The sequence below is a fragment of the Cydia splendana genome, chromosome 26, assembly GCF_910591565.1.
Source record: "Cydia splendana chromosome 26, ilCydSple1.2, whole genome shotgun sequence".
NCBI classification, from domain to species: Eukaryota; Metazoa; Arthropoda; class Insecta; order Lepidoptera; family Tortricidae; genus Cydia; species Cydia splendana.
The window spans coordinates 6347713-6367826 of record NC_085985.1 but is presented as its reverse complement, the minus strand read 5'-3'; the positions used below and the strand labels follow the sequence as shown (position 1 = coordinate 6367826).

Sequence of the window (20114 nt, the reverse complement as noted above, 5' to 3'; positions counted from 1 at the left end):
AAAAAAAAAAAAAAAAAATGCTTCTGGTGTTTTTTTGACGTTTCTTTTTGTGCTTGTGGTGTTTTTTGAGTTAGTTTAGTTAACTTTAGTTTATTTTAGGAGCAGCGAAGTATTTGAACTGTTTTTTTAATATCAATCATAACGGGAGTGACTCCTAAATGTTTTTTCGACGGTTAAATGATATTTTTGTTGAACCATAGTACTAAAACCGATTAGTTATGCAATGGAGATGATAAACCAGTGCCACTGCTGCCTGCGGCGGCCTCCAACGAAGGATATGAAGACGCCGTACACCCGCCTCGGAATAATGGAGATATATTCGGCCATGTTAGAAGAATGCTTTGCAATTGATGTAAGTGTCTATTAGTACACAATATGTTTATTGTCCGAGTAAGCGCGAAAAGCTTTCAAAAATGAAAAATGCTTTCGTATTTTTTCGTATCTGATCAGAACTGGATAGGTCTGTGACTTCAAATTCCAAGAGTCCGTCTGAACTAATTCTGCACCAATGCTTGATATTACAAACTATCGAAGTGTTATTTTTTTTCATGAAAATTTGATATTTATGCTGAGTTGAATATTAATCTATATTAAGTTGAAAGTAATCGAAATCAATTATTGAGCTTTAAATTTAAGGTATTTTTATTTAGTGGCAAATCTAGTATCTTAGTATCTAGTATCTTTGGGCTTTAAGTAGTGATCCAAAAGACTCGAGCCCTGTGAGCCTTTGTTTAGGGCTCGCCTCATTTCTTGACACCTTAAAGGCTAATAGCCTTTTTTATTTCATTAGTAAAATAGGCTTTTAGCCTTTTAGGCGTCAAGAGATGAGGCAAGCCCTAAAAAAAGAGCTAACAGGGCTCGAGTCTTTTGGATCACTAGCTTTAAGCCCTGAGATAAAATATTTAAAAAGGTGGCCTTTGGGAACATTACAGAAATGGCAAAATGGTTGACAATTGTTGAGCAGTGTAATACTGCCAAAGTTTCCAGTATTGCAGTCATTTGATATAGTACAGCAGTACTGTATTGTCTATGTTTTCAAGAGCATTTGTGACACTCTCAACCAAAAGGTACTACATTGTCGGTTGTCAATAAGGTTGATTTCAAATTGATGCTATATGGAAATACCTCCTTATGACAATAGTACCCTTTTGGTTAAAAAGGGCACATTTTATTTACCTTAGGAATAATCTCATCTTGAATACTGATAACTTTGAATATGAGACCAGCGGGCTTAGCAAGGTTATATCATATTGCGCGTGGAATCTACTGTCGTCTTTTAACGATAGTCGTATTTTTATCGTTTTGCTGAACATGGTTACGGGCTACGATAAGAATACCACGTCGATATCGTATAAAGTTATCCACTATCATTCGTAAGTGACCACGATTGTCTATGCCTAGAGTTTATGAAAAATCCATTTAATGCCTGGCTTTATTAAAATGTCGGACGTGTGTCGGACGATGTTTGAAAACGAATAGTTAGTTTTATTACTACACTTCCAAATTGAAAAATGTTTAAATGAGTGACAGCTTTATACAAATTGACTTACATTATAACATGCACGGATAATCGTGTTTTTTCAACTGACAATTCACTTGACATTGACAAGCATCGCGTACGCGCATGATTCAGTGAATTTAGTGAAAATACAAACCAAGTCGAAGAAAAATACTGATTTGCTGTGTAAACTAAAGGAAATGCCACCCAAAATGTAAGTTTCTCTAATTTATTTATAGAAAAAGTTATAGTTCGTTTGATCATTAACTGGTTTTGTCATGAATATGTTTAATTTCAGTCGATGCTTCGGCGCACAAGAAAATGCTAGCCAAATATATAACTCAGCATCCCCTGTTCGCCTACACCTACAGGGAGATTCATGAGCCTCTCGGAACCCAGAGATACAAAATGCAATGCTGCACAGTGCACACAAGTTCTAAGATCTAGAAGAAAGGATTGAAGATGTAAGTACACCTTTCTTAAACTAAAATCATGAAAAGTTTCTGGTGCCTTTTAATATTATTGACACTTAATATCTATTTCTTCTCATTCTATCTATTATGTTCTACTAAGTGACAAAAGTTTGTTAAAAACCTGTTCTATCACTACTATAATTGCAGGAAGTTGATTTGGCAATAATGATGTGTAAAAGTTACACTACAACACTACCTATGCATACATTTATTCACACTGCATAAAAAGTGCATACTTAAGGGTTCTAACAAATATTAAAATCTTTGAAACCCGTAGACCTCACTTTAAAAACTTATATATTTTTTTACTCTGTTTGTATATTCTAGAAGCTGGTTTTGTAGCAAGAATAAAAGTTTATGGAAAAAGAAAAAGACACACTTTATGCCATAAATCTAAGACATAAAGATAAAATATTATTAATAAGTATTTAGTTTTTATGCCCGTTCCGGATGTCCCGCTCACTTAAACTTTAAGTCCTTCCTCTTCATAACCGTTTTATGTATGATTGTTTTGCCGTTCAGGCAACCTATCTATGGAATGCACTCCCTCTACCTGTAAGACAAGCCCCAAGAAAATTTGTTTTTTGAGTAGTCATGCTCGGTAGTTATCTGCTAAATGTCTCGTCTAGTGTCTATCATCCCATATACATATTAGTACATTTATTTTTATAACATATATGTATGTTTATGTTAGTATGTATATCTAAGATATACCTACTGCATTTGCTTTTTGATTGGTTTTTGCACCAACCTTTAGTGTTTATATGTGACGTCCCACGGGTAAAGGTACCTTATGGCGGTTGGCGCTTACGCTATTAACTATTAACGCCGCTCCAATATTATTGCGGCGCTATGCGACGTAAGCGCCAGCCGCCATAAGGTACCTTTTGCCGTGGAACGTCACATATTTGTTTCTATGGTTGACTAGTAGGTGATAGATAATGCCTTTTGGCATTAAGTTCGCCATTTTTACGTAATTCTATATTTTTGTGCAATAAAGTTTATAAATTAAATAAATAAAGTAGCCATACCCACAAGTAACTTACAAATTCCCTGCAAGAGTTAGGCCGGCGCCCCACTGCTGCGCACGCTATGTACACGACCCACGTTCTTATACAAAATTTCGTGGGCTTGCCCACGGTTTGTATTAAAACGTGGGCCGTGGATGTAGCGTGCGCAGCAGTGGGGCGCCGGCCTTATTCAATACAAATAAATTGTATTAGTACCTATTCTACTAAGATTATAAAATAATATAATACCTACTCGTACAATATTCTTACTTATAACATGTAGGTAATATAGGAATACTAGGAACAGTTATGTTAGCACTAAAGCTGGCCATATACATTTGACAGCTAAGTTTGACCCACTTCCCGATTTCCGATTGAGCTGAAATTTTGCATACATAACAATATGTAAATCGGATGACAATTGCAATATTATGATGACATGGAGCTGATCTGATGATGGAGACATGAGGTGGCCATGGGAACACTGTGATAAAACAACGCAAACTAATTGTGCTTGGTGTTGTTAGAATGGACTCATGGAGTATTAGTTGCCTGTTGAAAGAAAAGTACAGTCAGCGATAAAAGCTTGTACCAAAAATTATATTTTTGCCAAAAACTTATTTATATTGTTAGGGCTTGGGAGTAGAAGCTGGTTTCTTTACTGCTGGCAGCTGGAATATTTTTTTTGTGTTTGGTAAAGTGGTCTATTGTACCTATACCTGACTATGGGAATGATTTTAGCAGCCTATGTATGTGTGTGGGTATGTTTGTGTCGTATATTACCCTAGCATAGAATATCTGAGATACATTTTGATAAATAAGGTGTTCGTTGGTTTGTTTTTATGACGCAAGTGGTACAGAACTACACTTGATACATAATACAACTTTAATAACGGATAAATAATTACTAGAACAAAATTCAATTTATTTTCAATCGATAATTTGGACAACTGTAACAAAAAATCCCCCTGGCTTAAAAACGAGAGCTTTCTAAAAGTGACATTAATTTCACATAATTTGCCAATGAACCGCTGTAAGTACTAGCCTGCGCCTGACCTCATCTAATATAATTTGTTTCTGTTTCAGTCATAACATATTGGAGGCTTGAAAGTGCACATACCCATAGATTGGACGTTAAGCTCAACGAGACCATGCGATGCATCTCAGGCACTATCCGATCTACAACCGCCACTGGCTGCCGGCATTGAGTCACATTGCCCCTCCTCACATCCGACGACTCAAGGCGTTGAAGAGGGAGGCTGAGAATATCACGAATAACCCCACAATGCCTGTCCACGAGGAATTCTGCCGCCCGACTGCCCGCCGACCCTGTGCTACAGCTGGGAGCCTGAGCAGCTTTAATATTTCGGATAGGTGGATAGCGGAATGGTCAGCTTCGGCAGCTCGGAGTTGCTGTATATCTGACCCAACTAAAAAACCAAAAGGGTTTGACCTTCCTCGGAAAATCTGGTGCCGCCTGAGAACCGGACATGGCCGCTGCAATTCAGCCACACAAATGGAGATAGACGGCTTTCCCACTTTGCGAATGCAGAATGCAGACCACTTAGCATATCTTCCAACGCTGCCCACTCCACTCCTCCTCCACTCCTGGGCCTGTTGAGGACCTGAAGACCGTGACACCTGACTTGGTTGCTTGGCTTGGCAACCTCAAGGCTACACTCTGAATGCCCTCATCAGTTTATGATATGAAATGAAATCACTTTATTGGAGCATTCCACGAGCTGTCCCGTACAAACGCATTTTATTTCCTGTGTTGCGACTTTTTTTTTCGCCATTTAAAGCAAGCGATTAATTGTCCGTGCAAGTTTGACCATTTGTCATAGAAAAGGAAACTCTTATACCTGCAAATCTCCAGAAAATCTGCATTTCTACGGGACAAACGGTAGACAATTGCATGGAATGCTCCATTGCCAAAACATGATAAGTTGATGGTAGAAAAAATATTAGAAATACAAACCATATACCTACATATAAATTCTATGTTAAGTATGTACTAAGTTATTCTAGGTTAAGTACTAACTTATTGTCTACTCTATACATAGGTAATTACATTTAGCAAGACATGTTGGCCGTGGGTACCAAGCTCAGCATGTGCTAGACTGGCGTCCAGCGCTGGTTTTCAGTTTGGCCCCTTTTTGTTGGAGGTCTGAGAGGAATGTTGATCTTTTCTGCGCCGTTAAGCATTCTATTTATATTGGAAACGAAACTTATAGATGAGCAGTTATGAAATAGCAATAATACAATAATATGGATATCAAATAAAAGCTAGTGAGAAGACCATTCCAAAAATATATATATGTGTCATACCTATCCACAAATAAAACAACAAACAACCTTTTCAGTTCATTAGTATTATCATTAAGCGTTTTACAACGTAAGTTAGGCCGTCGAATCAGACAGAATGGTAAGGGCCCCCGCTCAGTGGCGAAACTGGCACGTGCCTCGGGCGCCGTCCAAGGGGGGGCGCCAAAATGGGCTAAGACTACCTCTCCGCCTTGCCAAAGGCAGCAGGGAAACTTTTGTCAGTCGTATTTACCACCACTGTGAAGTGTGAAATGCGGATGGTAATCTTAGGGTAGTAAATGAAGCAAGTTGTTGTATGGAGACCCATGCATTAATTTCTCAGTCGATGAAATTTAGCTTGGTTATTGTATAGTATGAGCCGAGACTAACATTATAAATATCCAAAAAAAAAAACACTCCTAAGTTAGGTAAAAACACAAATCTGATTATATATTGAACCGAGTAATTCCTCAGTCCAAAATTATTTTACAAAATAAGTTATTTGTATCAGTATGTGATACTAGAAAAAAATCTAAAAGTTTTGTCAAACATGAGAATATTTTTTTATGATACTTCCTTTTTTTGACGCTCATTTTCATGGGAAAATTGCTCTGTCATTTTTTTCTTCTTATATGATCTTAGAATATAATTTGGCGTAGTGGGTAAAAAAATCCAAAAAAATGCGTATCGAAATGTATGTATGTATAGAACTATTAAAAACTGAGAGTGGAAAATTTTTAGATTTTCATTTTGTAGGTATAAAACGGCAATAAAATGGCATTCCAGTGAAAAAATTAGACTGAGCAATTTTCCGGTCCAAGACACGCCAAAAAATTTTATTTTATTAATACTGGTATTTCTGCTGGGATATTTTTTTGATATTTCATATATTGTTGCAATAAGTTACATGAATATGTCTGGCGAAGAAAGTTTGAACGGAGCATTTTTCCGTAAAAAGATATTAACGATTTAAGACTTTAGGTATTTACTTTAATTCTATTATTATTATTCTTTGGAAATTTATACAATACTTTTTATTTATTGATACTTTATCATACTGTAAAGTTTTTTCAGGCTGAGGAATTACTGCGGGGTCCACTACCTTTATTTACTACACTAATCTGGCCCACAGCGCAAAAGAGAAAGACGATCTTTTAGGAACTCTTTTTGAATCGAACTCGACCTTGAAAGACGACGGTAGCGCCCTACCGCCCACCATCCCGTAGTGTGAATACTCTATGCCAGAAACTTCTATCAAGCAGAGGGATATTCGGCGGGAGTTGCTATGCTTTCGTTTTATAAGGCGAGCGGGCCAAGTGCTTCAGAGTTGTGTTGTGTCCAGTGTTAGCGCGTCTTACGTTAGGGGTCTCCTGTCGATGTTACCATCTTATGGACTGTCCAATAGACTACCTATTATGCAAGTGGATCGCTAGCCCTTTGTCCGGCAGGCGCATATGAGCCGTAGTTGACGGAACCTGCTTCAATAGCTGCTGCTGCATATCTGTGACATGTTGTCTATCGACGACATTCATCGATATGTGGACTACTGAGGCTTCCTATACACTATACAGGATGGCTAAAAAATAACTACATTCCCGTTGCCAGGGAGGTTTTGGGATTATACTGAGTAACTTTTGCTACGGGACCAACCTCGAAATCGCGAAAAAAATAGTTTACCCTCCCATAGAAATTGGACCAGCCAAAATGTATGAAACAGCCAAATTTTTTTTCGCGACCTAGGGGTTGGTCCCATTTCGTTTCGGAGAGGGGGGGGGGAGGCGCAAATTTGGTGCCTGCCCCGGGCGCCATATGACGTTCCTGGTACAAAAGCTGTTCATACTTCACAGTAATCCAGCGATAAAGCTGCTGGCATGATGGGCACTTTCACACCGGGTACGGCAGCCAATGATTTGTTTGTACACCTATATTTAATGTGTAAATAAACTTTGTTTAATTTTTTGGCAATAGTTGTTTTATTTACCCATTTATAATATTCTCTCTAGCACAGAGCCGAAATTGTTAACTTATCTATAGAGTTTAGTAAACAAAAAAGACTTGACAACACCACAAGTGACGAGAATTGTCATTCTTGTATCTACCTAAATGTAATTTAACATAGTTTTTAATATTCAACATTAGTTATTGGCGTATTGAGTCTGACCGCAGTTATAGTCACTAAAGTAGACTTATTAGCATAATAGAGCATTTAGGAATATTCTTATTTGACCTTTTCACCGCCAGACTCACTAGTCTTTTCATACAAACGTAGTCCACATTTTTCTCTCTGGATAATAACATTAAATATTTTGATACAATTTGTTGTATATCATATCAACATCAACTACAGCCATGCCCCTACGTTTGTTCTTTTTTTTAATTTTTAATTATTATAAGAGTTAGAAGCATTTAAAAATTTGTATGTAATCTGTCTTCCGCTCCTAATTTTTACAATAATCAAAAATTCGAACGTAGGGGCATAGCTATATGGTTAATATACATTAAATTATGTAAAAATATTTTCCATAATGTCAATATCCAGAGAGGAAAATGAGGACTACGTTTGTATGGAGAAGCGGAAGCGGCCATCTCCCTTTCCTCTTAAGTAAGAACGTGCCTAAAATGTTTTTATTACCTATGCTTTCATTGTACTATACTGCATATGAGTCGGATTTTACATTTAGAAGCTATAATATCACAAATTTTGTACGCATAAGGCTAAAATGAAAAATAAGAATAAGTGACACCTACATTGAAGCATGCCCGGGAATGGTGTTCTGTGTGAAGATTATCCGTCTTGAATGTTTACTAGTCTCTACTTGTATAGAAATATAGGTAAATTAGGTAGGTATTTGTGTGATAGTAAAACATAGTAATAGGCGAAATATGTATTTATTAAGCTTATTAAGAGCCGGTTTTGTGCATGCTTGCATGCTTAGGAAGTTTTTTTAGGAGCGTCTTCTCTAATTTTTCCCTTGATCCACGAGAAGTTTTCTGGAAGAAAAAGAAGGAAATAAGTAAAAGTAGGTTCATGTGGCAGCGATGGAGTAAGTATTTTCACATGAGTGCAGTCTAGTGCACTCAAGATATATACTAAACAATCGCCAGGAATAATATCCATTAAACAAGGCAGCACATTAGAACTAGGTGCCTTAGTTAAACCTAATAAGTATTGCATTCCCAGATTATATATCCCAGAGATAACTACTTATCATACATAACTATCAAACAATGGGTAGGTACATATCTCAATGCATAATACAGCCGCACTCATACTTATTCAAAAAAGGAAAAGTTACTAAGACAGTCCTTGTGGAAAGTCACAGTTTTTTATGTCTTGTGATATATGTACATGTATAGCACCGAAGGTATATACATAGACATGTATCACAGCTGATCGCTCGGTCAGTGAACTCGCGGGTAGGTTAAGATTTTTATAAAATATTTAATGTCATAATTGGTGGTAGTTTTAACTTGTCTCTCGAAATACATCTTCTAATACGAACGGACGCGCATTTGCCTTTTTATTAGTTATCCCAGTGTTCCCGGCTCCTATATATCTCATTTGGCGACGAATACGGACAATTAAGCGTGCGGCAGTGAAAGGACAGTATTATAATGTCGATTGGAAAGTTGCAACCGTTTGATCCTAGCGCGGACGATTGGGCGTTGTATGTGGATAGGTTAGAGCAATATTTCATTGTGAATAGCGTAACGGATGCATTGAAAGTGCCTACGTTAATTACAGTGATGGGCAGTGCAAGTTACGAGTTATTAGTGACATTGTGTACGCCGGACAAACCTTCAACAAAAAAATTTGAAGTGTTAAAAGAACTGATGACTAATCATTTACAGCCTAAAAGGAGCATAATGGCGGAACGTTACAAATTTCGTCAACGAATACAAAAAAAAGGCGAGTCGTTGGCGGTCTATGTCGCGGATTTAAAGAAGATGACTCAATATTGTGATTTTAAGACGGAACTGGAAAATAATCTACGGGATCAATTAGTGTGTGGCATAGCGGACGATACTATTAGGCAGAGGTTGTTCGTAGAAGATGCTTTGACATTCGCCAAGGCTTGGAAGCTGGCGGTTGCCATGGAGGCAGCAGAGAAAGACGCAGCGGCAGTCGATAGTAGGACGCGCGGCACTAGTAAAGAGGTTGTGGAAGTGCTATATGCATCGGCCAGCGGCAGCGGGGCCCGAAGGCAGGGCTCGTCGGGGACCTGGAGGTCTAACGGGGCAACCCAGGTAGCGGGGCGCAGCAAGGCGGCACCGCAGGCATGGGGCGGACGCGCACAGGCGAAGCAGGCGCCCGTGGCGGGAGCGGCATCGGCAGGAGCGCCGCGCGCTCGCGAGCAGGGCCAGTGTCGTGTTTGTGGCGGCAATCATGACGCGGCGACTTGCAAATTCCGCGTGTATTCTTGTCGCGTATGCATGCAACAAGGTCATTTAAAGAAGATGTGTCCCCGACTACAAACTGGAGCTAGAGTGCATGCGTTGGACGCAAACGAGGAGGATGAGGAGGAGTTGTTGAACGAGGTACAATTTAACGCTTTATCTGTAGGCAGTTTAAGTCGTTATAAGCCGTTTATGATGACATTGGACGTTAACGGAATAGGTTTAGAAATGGAAGTTGACTCCGGTAGTGCCATTTCATGTATAAGTCTAGAATGCTACCAAAAATTATTTAATAATCTACCTATTTTAACACCTAATCTATTAGTCAACTTTTACGCAGGAGGAAGTTTACGCCCGGTCGGTAGAATTACTCCAATAGTTAAATATAAAAACAAAGAGATGTCTTTAGATTTATTTGTTATAGATGGGGGCAAAAACCCATTGTTAGGAAGACAATGGCTGTACGAGTTGAAAATGGGCGTGGAGCCGTTTAGTTGTAACAAAATTGATACCAAATTGGAACTTACTATGGATTCATTGATTTCTAGGTATAAGGATGTATTCGCGGACGGGCTCGGGCGGTACACAGGCGGCACGGTGGCGCTGCGCGTGCGCTCGGGCGCCGCGCCGGTGTACATGCGAGCGAGGCCGCTGGCGTACGCACTGCGCGCGCCGGTGGAGCGCGCGCTGGACCAGCTGCAGCGGGACGGCATTATCACGCCGGTCGAGACGTCAGACTGGGCCACGCCGATAGTACCGGTAATTAAGCGTGATGGAGGTATTCGCATTTGTGGCGATTATAAATTAACACTAAACAGATGCTTAGAGGTTGACCGTTTTCCCTTGCCTAGAGTTGAGGACCTGCTTGTCAAATTACACGGGGGGGAAACGTTTTCAAAAATTGATTTGTCTCAAGCCTATGCACAATTCGAGTTGGACGAGGCATCTAAACCTTATACCGTAATCAACACGCATAAAGGCCTGTATATGTATAATAGGCTGATCTATGGGCTATCGTCGAGCCCGGGGATATTTCAAAGGAAACTAGAACAACTTTTCGCAGACTTACCGCGAGTAGGTGTTTTCCTTGATGACGTAATTATAACGGGAGTAGACAGGGAGGATCATTTGCGTACATTACATCAAGTGCTAGGACGCCTCGAGAAATTTGGGTTGAAAGTTAAGAAAGAAAAATGCTCTTTCTTCGCGGAATCGGTGACGTATTTAGGGTTTCGCATTAGTAAACAAGGGGTTCACACGTGTCCGGAAAAGATTAAAGTCATAAAGGACATGGCGATACCGGCCAATGTAACCGAGCTTCGCTCATTCATAGGAATGATTATGTACTATGGGAAATTTGTTAAAAATATAAGTATGACGTTAACACCATTATACAAATTATTAAGGAAGGGGGCTTCGTTTAGTTGGACCAAGGAATGTTCGGAAGCGTTTAATGCCGTCAAGCGTTGTTTGGTTTCCAGTTCGGTGTTAGCGCACTATGACCCTGAACTTCCGCTATGTCTAACTACAGATGCGAGTTCGAGCGGCGTGGGGGCGGTGATTTCGCACCAGATGCCAGATGGTACGGAAAGGCCTGTTGCATACGCGTCCAGAGTGCTCAATGCGGCGGAGGTAAATTATTCTCAGATTCAAAGAGAAGCCTTGGGAATTGTGTTTGGAATAAAAAAATTCCATCAGTACCTGTACGGTCGAAGGTTTTTGCTAAGAACCGATCATAAGCCGTTGGTTTCCATATTTGGAGATAAGGGAGGTATTCCGTCGATGGCCGCGAGCAGACTACAAAGATGGGCGGTAATTTTGTCTGGTTACCAGTATGACATAGAATACGTGCCTACAGACAAAAATGGAGCTGACGCATTGTCCAGGCTACCAGTGGGGAAGCAGGCAGCAGACAGGACTGAGGTGACATATGTACAATTCGTACAGGATTTCTTACCAATTACTAGTGATCAAGTCAGAGCCAATTTAAAAACAGATGATCTACTGAGAAAAGTGGTTATGTATTTACAGTCAGGGTGGCCAGCGAAGTGTGACGATCCAGAGCTGCAGTCGTATTGGGTAAGACGTCACGAACTGTACTCGGAAGCCGGGTGTGTCATGTGGGGCTACAGAATGGTGATACCCACGACATTAAGAAATGACGTTCTACGTGAGCTGCATATAGGCCACTTTGGAGTCGTCAAAATGAAAAGTCTTGCCCGGAGCTATGTTTGGTGGCCCGGCATTGATGCTGAAATCGAGAAAACGTGTATGGAATGCACCACATGCGCTCTGGAAGCACCGGCCCCAGCCAAATCTACACCACAAGCTTGGCCATATCTCGAAGAAGTTTGGAGTAGGTTGCATATGGATTTCCTAGGACCCCTAAACGGCATGACCTATTTAGTAGTCGTGGATTCATCGTCCAAATGGATTGAAGTAAAACAAATGACGAGAACAACGGCAGATGACGTCATCAGAGTTTTAAGGGAGATGTTTGCTCGTTTCGGGCTACCCAAGATGATGGTATCGGACAATGGCCCGCCGTTCACGAGTGGAGAACTGACTCAGTTCATGCAATTTAATGGCATAAAACAAACCTACTCTCCGGTGTATCATCCATCTTCAAACGGAGCAGCAGAAGGTGCAGTAAAGCTAGTTAAAAAAACCATTTTGAAGGCTTTACGGGATAGGCAAGACGTGGACGCCGCGCTCCAGTCATATTTACTAGCGTATAGGAATTCTATTCACAGCAGTACGGGCGAGTCGCCGGGGAGGTTGCTGCAGCGAAGAGGTCTGCGCACACGACTGGACCTGCTGCGCGCTGACGCCGGCGCCGCGGCGCACGAGTGTGCGCGCGCCGCGCAGCTCCGACAGCGCGAAAACGCGGGGGGCGTCTCGAGGTCGTATAGTGTAGGTGATAATGTTTGGGCTAGGAATTTTAGCAAGGGGGAGAAATGGGTTAGCGGTACGATCACGGAACAATTAGGTTCACGTAATTATTTGGTGCAAAGGGAAGACGGTCAAATTATTAAAAGGCATATAGATCAGTTACGCAATAACTCACGCTTAGCTATAACAGCGTGCCCAGCGGCGGACTATGACGATAACCATGATAACTCGGAGCCGTGTGCGCCACCGGGGCCCGCTTCTGTGCCACCTGCCCCGATACCTAAACGTGTGCCCGTGCTCGTAGAAAGATATGGTAATCCCATATTATATTAAGTACTACTTGTTTGTAATTTTAGAATTAGTATAAAAAAATGTAAAGATTAATACTGGATTGTACTTTAGAAATAACTATATTTAAGGAAGTTCTGTTATTAATTTACTATGATATTGTGTAATAATTGTCGGATCTATAGTGGAGACGGCTTTTCCATGTCAGTCTTATTAGCATTTACATAAGGGTTCTTTTCACCTGGCCTGGAGGAGAAGTTTTCACGGGATCGTTACTTGCCATATTAGTACATGGCCGACGACCGTATACTATGTAGTCTTAGTTAAGTGGTAGGGTGTGATATATGTACATGTATAGCACCGAAGGTATATACATAGACATGTATCACAGCTGATCGCTCGGTCAGTGAACTCGCGGGTAGGTTAAGATTTTTATAAAATATTTAATGTCATAATTGGTGGTAGTTTTAACTTGTCTCTCGAAATACATCTTCTAATACGAACGGACGCGCATTTGCCTTTTTATTAGTTATCCCAGTGTTCCCGGCTCCTATATATCTCATGTCTAATACTTAATTCAGTGCTCAAAAGAACTTACCTTCTGTTTACAGCATCTACAAACTGCTCGAGGTTCAGGCTTACAGTAGTGTGGCCAATCCAGTCAGTAGTGCTCCAATGGACAAGCCATGATCTTGACTAGTCCCACGTTGGTAGTTAATTGCCATCAGCTAGCAGGTGTAACTGTTACACACCAGCAGCTGCTGCTGCTGCTGCTGGTGTAGGTGTGCTGCTGGTGTGGTGTATACTGTTAGAACCTAAAACAAATAAGTACCTAATTACAGTACCGGCCAATAATATATCACCTCCATGCTTTTACGGTATAACTTTTTTTTATATTTGTGAGTGACTTCCACAGCTTTAGGTAGTTTAGTAGTATTCCTTGTCCAGCGATGAGAAAAATTGGTCTATGTAATGATTTTTTCATAGAGGTTTTTTGTTTTAATGTATGGTCAACTTCATTATTTTTAAAGAGCTTTTTTAGTAATATGCTGAGTCTCTTATTGTAGTTCACAGTATTTCAGTATTCATAATATCTTATACCTTTAAACGAGCAATTCTTGTATATTTATTTATTTATATGTATATATATTTCGGGGATATCGGAAACGGCTCCAACGATTTCGATGAAATTTGCTATATGGGGGTTTTCGGGGGCGAAAAATCAATCTAGCTAGGTCTCATCTCTGGAAAAACATGCATATTTATATAAAATGACTAGTAAAATATGAAATCTACAAACTAACCTACTACAAGTTCATACAAAAACACACAAAGGTGATATGTTATTGACCGGTACTGTAAATCTAATTTTGTCAAGTAGATTTTCCCCCTGGAGGTTAGGATATGAATGTTGAAGTAAATAGTAGCTTAAGTAACCTCTGTTAGTAGGTTAGTAGCATAAGTAAGAGATTGTACAACAGATATCTTAACATACTAACTTTTACATATAATAATGAGGCCGGTACCTAGTATTGAAGAGTTTAGTAGCATTGTCATTAAGACGTCTGTTTTACATAGAATCAATGATTTCACATATAATAGGGTCTATGCATAGAATACATATTAACTTTATAAGAAACACTGCAATTTTATAGCTTTACCTTTGAGATGTTTTGGTAGGTAACCCATCACCGTTTTGAAGCACGGCGTTAAATTCGGCACATAAGTAAATGCACTGCACACTCCTTACGCACCATGTAAATATGCCGAAACTCTTCGTCCGTCATATCAAATGGGTTGCAAGTGTTTCTTAAAGCTGTTTACGATATTTTTCTTCAACAGCAGCCGCGAGTAGGAATAATAAAATTTGACTTCCCTGCGAAGAAAATATTGACAATATTATATACAGCGGAACATTGTAACTAATAACTCTCAATATAATCATAGAAAAACTGATATTTACCTGTAATTTATACCTTAAAATATGATTATTCACTACTTTTGCTTTCACGACAAGGCTTATCGTCATCTAAGAAGCACGTAGTTAAAATTAACTAAGTTGAACTGTCAAAATGGGACAATCTGTCAAATTATCCACATCTTATCCAACGACCATGTTATGCAAATTGTCTTCTATCATCTACCGCTGTCAAATGTGGATAACTCCATATATCGTCTGCAACCATAGTATGGATGATAAAACCGACGATAACGGCCGTTTTATCCACACCTATTGCGTGATAACTACCTTGTCGTACAACCTTGCTAAGCCCGCTGGTGATGACATTAATTAGTTTTTGTTTCAATCATGTGCTGTAGGTAACTTTGGGCTATGATGGCAAGAGTGGGATCTGCGAGAACTGCGTGGGCCGGCTGCGGGAAGCATGCCACTTCAAGCTGCTAGTGCAGCACAGCCAGGCCAAGCTGCGGGGGGGTTTGGAGTCAAAAAATCATGTCAAAGGTTGGTAGTTGCAATGATGCTTATCAAATCTTGCAAACCTCGATCTCTTTTTGTGTACGGACGAGTCACAAGTGTCACAACACGCACACTAACACATTTTCGTCGAAGTATGTTATTGTATTCTGAGAGATGAGAAGTCGGATTTGTCGCTCCGCAATTCGCAAATCCGCAATTTGTACTGGGCGACCAAAATCGATAAATCCAACAATTACATGAGACTAAAATATAATAATTGTGTTTAAATGTAATTAAACGTATGATATGTAAAAAAATATTACATGTGAAATGTAACCCTTTCTTTTTGTAAATTTGATGTCCCCGACCTCTTTTTATAACAAAAACCGAGCAAAATTTTCTGCTGCTGTGTTCACGCGCGCGTCTCGACTCAGTCTAGTCGAAAATCCGAGCGCAACTAGTTTTATTACCCGCGCTAGATTAGTTGATCTTGTACCTAGGCAGAGGGGAAATAGTGCGAATGCCGCCTCCCTTCCGTGTTGCTCGAAGGGTTTGGGTTTTAATGTTTACCAAGTTTATTTTGTATGTAAAATGCTCTAAATAATTGTTGCACCAATACATTACTAGTTTAGGTGTATTTATGTACCTACCTAAGTACCTACTTATTTCGGGCATTTTCGGGTACATATATTTGCCAATTTTTATTTTCAATGAACTGCAAAATTGATAATGGGGATTGGTAATAGGTAGGTCTCCAAGTGTAATTAAAATGTATGTAACTATTACATGTTTCCATTCAGACGAGGAGCCCCCAGTTGTGCTGACTGAAGAAGGAACATGTGAAAAGACCTCTCTACGTGAGTATACATTAAATGTATATTAATCTAAATAACAGCAAGATAATCTTAACCTTGGAAACTGAGCATTATGTGGGGAAGAATTGCTTCAACCACTGTTTCTTGTACATTCAGAATCAAAAGTAATGGATCATACTAGGCAGAGTTGGGCAAAAATTAACTTGAATAAGAATAAGAATAAAAACAGAAATTTTATTCTTATTCAAATCGAGTTGAATTAGAATAATTCTTGCACTAGTTATTTTAGAATAAAATTAAGGTGAATAAATCATGTGACTTTTATTTTAAATGCGGAATAAAAAACAGAATAATTATTCTAGAAGTAGAACTATTCTAAATAAGGTGTTATTCAATTAAAATTTTATTTAGAATTAAGTTAATTTTTGTAGTACAATCGGTTATATTTATTTTTGTAAGCTGATTTTCACCCTTCTATTTAAAAGTCGGATTGAATTGATATTTGTTACTTTAGTTTAGGTACAGTACACATTGAAGAGTTCCGCTATACACTATCTAGTTCTATCCTCCGATCAGGATGCTTAGCCAATATGCCAAACGTTAACGCTCCGTGGAGTTGCGTAGGTATAGTCTCTCTCTGTCACTCTTACATATCAGTGCGATAGAGAGACAGATAGCGTTTCGTTATCGCAGCGCAAACGATCGGCATGTTGGCTACGCACTCAAGGTGCCTAGCCAAGATGACAATTTTCTTTTTAATTTAATAACCAAATCATTGGGTAAAATTTAGCTGTTCTGGGGGCCTAGCCAAGATGCCAATCGCTTGTGCTCCGACAACGAAGCACTTCCTGTCTCTATCACTCTTACATATTAGTGCGATAGAAAGACAGAGATAGCGTTTCGTTCTCGTAGCGCAAACGATTGGCATGTTGGCTACGCATCTAAGGTGCCTAGCCAAGATGACATTTTTTGTTTTTAATTTAATAACCAAATCATTAGGCACAATGTAGCTGTTCTGGGGGCCTAGCCAACATGCCAATCGTTTGCGCTACTACAACGAAACGGTATCTGTCTCTCTATCGCACTAATATGTAAGAGTAACAGAGGCAGAAAGCGCTTCGTTGTCGGAACGCAAACGATTGGCATATTAGCTAGGCCCCCAGAACAGCTAAATTGTACCCAAAGATTTGGTTATTAAATTAAAAACAAAAATCGTCATCTTGGCTAGGCACCTTGGGTGCGTAGCCAACATGCCAATCGTTTGCGCTACGACAATGAAACGCTATCTCTGTCTCTCTATCGCACTAATATGTAAGAGTGATAGAGACGGAAAGCGCTTCGTTGTCGGAGCGCAAGCGATTGGCATGTTGGCTAGGCCTCCAGAACAGCTAAATTTACCTAATGATTTGGTTATTAAATTAAAAACAAGAATTGGCATCTTGGCTAGGCACCTTGGGTGCGTAGCCAACATGCCAAACGTTTGCGCTACGACAACGAAACGCTATCTCTGTCTCTCTATCCCACTAATATGTAAGAGTGATAGAGACAAAGCGCTTTGTTGTTGGTGCACAAGCGATTGGCATGTTGGCTAGGCCCCCAGAACTGCTAAATTTACCTAATGATTTGGTTATTAAATCAAAAACAATAATTGTCATCTTGGCTAGGCACCTTGGGTTCGTAGCCAACATGCCAATGGTTTGCGCTACGACAGCAAAACGCTATCTCTGGCTCTCTATCGCACTAATATGTAAGAGTGATAGAGACAGAAAGCGCTTCGTTGTCGGAGCGCAAGCGATTGGCATCTTGGCTAGGCCCCTAGACCAGCTAAATTTAACATAATGATTTGGTTAGTAAATTAAAAATAATACGGTTACTGAAACTATGCGACAGTCAATTTGTAAGATTTTATTCCATAAAATGGGTATGAATTAGACAAGAAACTAACTACTATTACATCTACCTAACTATACGTAATTAGTACCTATACGGTACCCAGACCACATTTTTATTCGTGGAATATTATTTCGAATAAAAATCATGATTATATTTATTTGATTAAGAATATGTTATTCTCATTCAATTTTTTCTCTAACGAATTATTCCCGACCAAAATTATTTGAATATTTTTGACGGGAATAAAATCGAGATGATTTTATTCCGACAAATTCTTATTCAAATAATGATTTTATTCTTGAATGCCCAACACTGATACTAGGTGTAGATACTTCCCTCTAAAAGCATAACCACAGGATATTCATCACTGTATGTATAACAATTAGACTGTGACAAATTCTTTAGATTGCGAACTGTAGATGTCTGTATTAGGAAAAGAGTTCCAGCCTGCTGTTATTCCTCAGCCCATCAACAGAGCGTCAGCTGACGTCCACTAGAGCTCATTATAACTTTACGTATTATCGCCTAGGATGATATTGGACATAGAAATCTGTACCTGGCTTACGGTCTATATTTATTAATCATGGCATAAATTTGGTTCATTTTATCAGTAGGTAACTATTATTGTTTCAGATGAAGAGTTAATCATCAAGTCCGAATGTGAGGATACGGACGCGGCTAATGACGAGGACTGCATGCCACGTGAGTTACTACTATAAGTATTCACCACATCATTACTTAATTAAATATCAACTCAAGTGTTATCGATTTCAAGCAATTTCTAATCATATCATCAGCATCAAAATAAACATATAGCGTGTGACAGAGACAGCACGCCCACGCGTGCGTTAGAAAGAGATGATATGACACGCCAACTGGGCGTCTTCCCAGCAGAGCAAATCGAGGTCAACCCCTGGCTCGCTTCTTCCAATCAATGTCCCGATATTGGGACATAATTATGTAGAAATCTGTACCTGGCTTGCGGTCTATAATTATTAATCATGGCATAAATTTGGTTCCATTTATCAGGTGGTATTATTGTTTCAGATGAAGAGTTAATCATCAAGTCCGAATGTGAGGATACGGACGCGGTTAATGACGAGGACTGCATGTCATCACGTGAGTTACTACTATGTTCACCGCATGATTACTTAATTAAATATCGACTCAAGTGTTGTCGATTTCAAGCAATTTCTAATCATATCATCAGCATCAATATAAACAATATTATTTAAGAATATTTGATTTTTTCTTATTGCACCTGTAAAATACCTTATATAACACTGACTCTAATAGTAATTTTGATCAGGGATGTTGCGAATATTCGCATCCGCGGAACTTCCGCATTATTTTCAACATCCGCATCCGAATAAAATCGATGCGTAGCTTATGCGGATGCGGATGTCAAACAAGTCCGTACAGGAACGTCTTATCGGCGGCGTAAGTGCTAGGTAATTTCGGCATTACCTATAACGAAATCGTATAGATCCAGAAAAGTCAGCCAAGTTACTGTTTATGAAATATAACGCACCTATATTCTTGCTCAAATACTAAACCTTTCGTTTTTTTAAAATAAATAAGTTTTTGCCAAAAAAATCATTTTTGGTACAACCTTTTATCGCTGACTGTACTTGTCTTACGACAGACAACGAATACGCATCGAGACAATTCTAAAAACAAACACAATTAGGTTGCGTTGTTTCATCACAGAGTTCCTACGGCCACCTCTTGTCTCCATCATCAGATCAGCTCGATGGTACCATTGTTTTCCGATTTTACATGCATGCAAAAATTCAGCTCAATCGGAAACCGGGAAGTAGATCAAACTTAACTTGCAAGATTTGATTACAGACGGACAACGGGACAGGTGAAACTAAAAAAAACCTTGTGAAATTACCTAAAATATAATATTTGACGTTTTTTAAGTACCTAACCGCGGATGTCATAAATTCTGCATCCGCAACATGCCTCATTTTGACAATAATGAAACTTACATTGAATACTAATTCAGTACTCATTGAGCTGGTTTATAAATATGGTGTCAGACATTTCATCAGTGGGATTAATTGTTATTCGAAATGATTATTTATTTATTAGGTATATTCGATTATTGATGAGGAAATGGAT

The 20114-nt window shown here is 39.3% G+C and overlaps 2 protein-coding genes across 2 annotated transcripts; both read left to right on the top strand.

Moving 5' to 3' along the window:
• The first annotated feature begins 130 nt into the window (after positions 1-130).
• Positions 131-19661, top strand: LOC134803066 (uncharacterized). Its single transcript, XM_063775773.1, has 6 exons — positions 131-352; positions 15183-15324; positions 16080-16136; positions 18621-18689; positions 19035-19106; positions 19633-19661. The coding sequence occupies exons 1-6, from the start codon at positions 224-226 to the stop codon at positions 19659-19661; spliced, it is 498 nt and encodes a 165-aa protein (XP_063631843.1). The 5' UTR covers positions 131-223.
• On the top strand, positions 8659-12908 carry LOC134803565 (uncharacterized protein K02A2.6-like). The gene has a single exon (XM_063776364.1). It carries the CDS (start codon positions 8901-8903, stop codon positions 12906-12908), a length of 4008 nt encoding a protein of 1335 aa, XP_063632434.1. The 5' UTR covers positions 8659-8900.
• Positions 19662-20114: the final 453 nt, after the last annotated feature.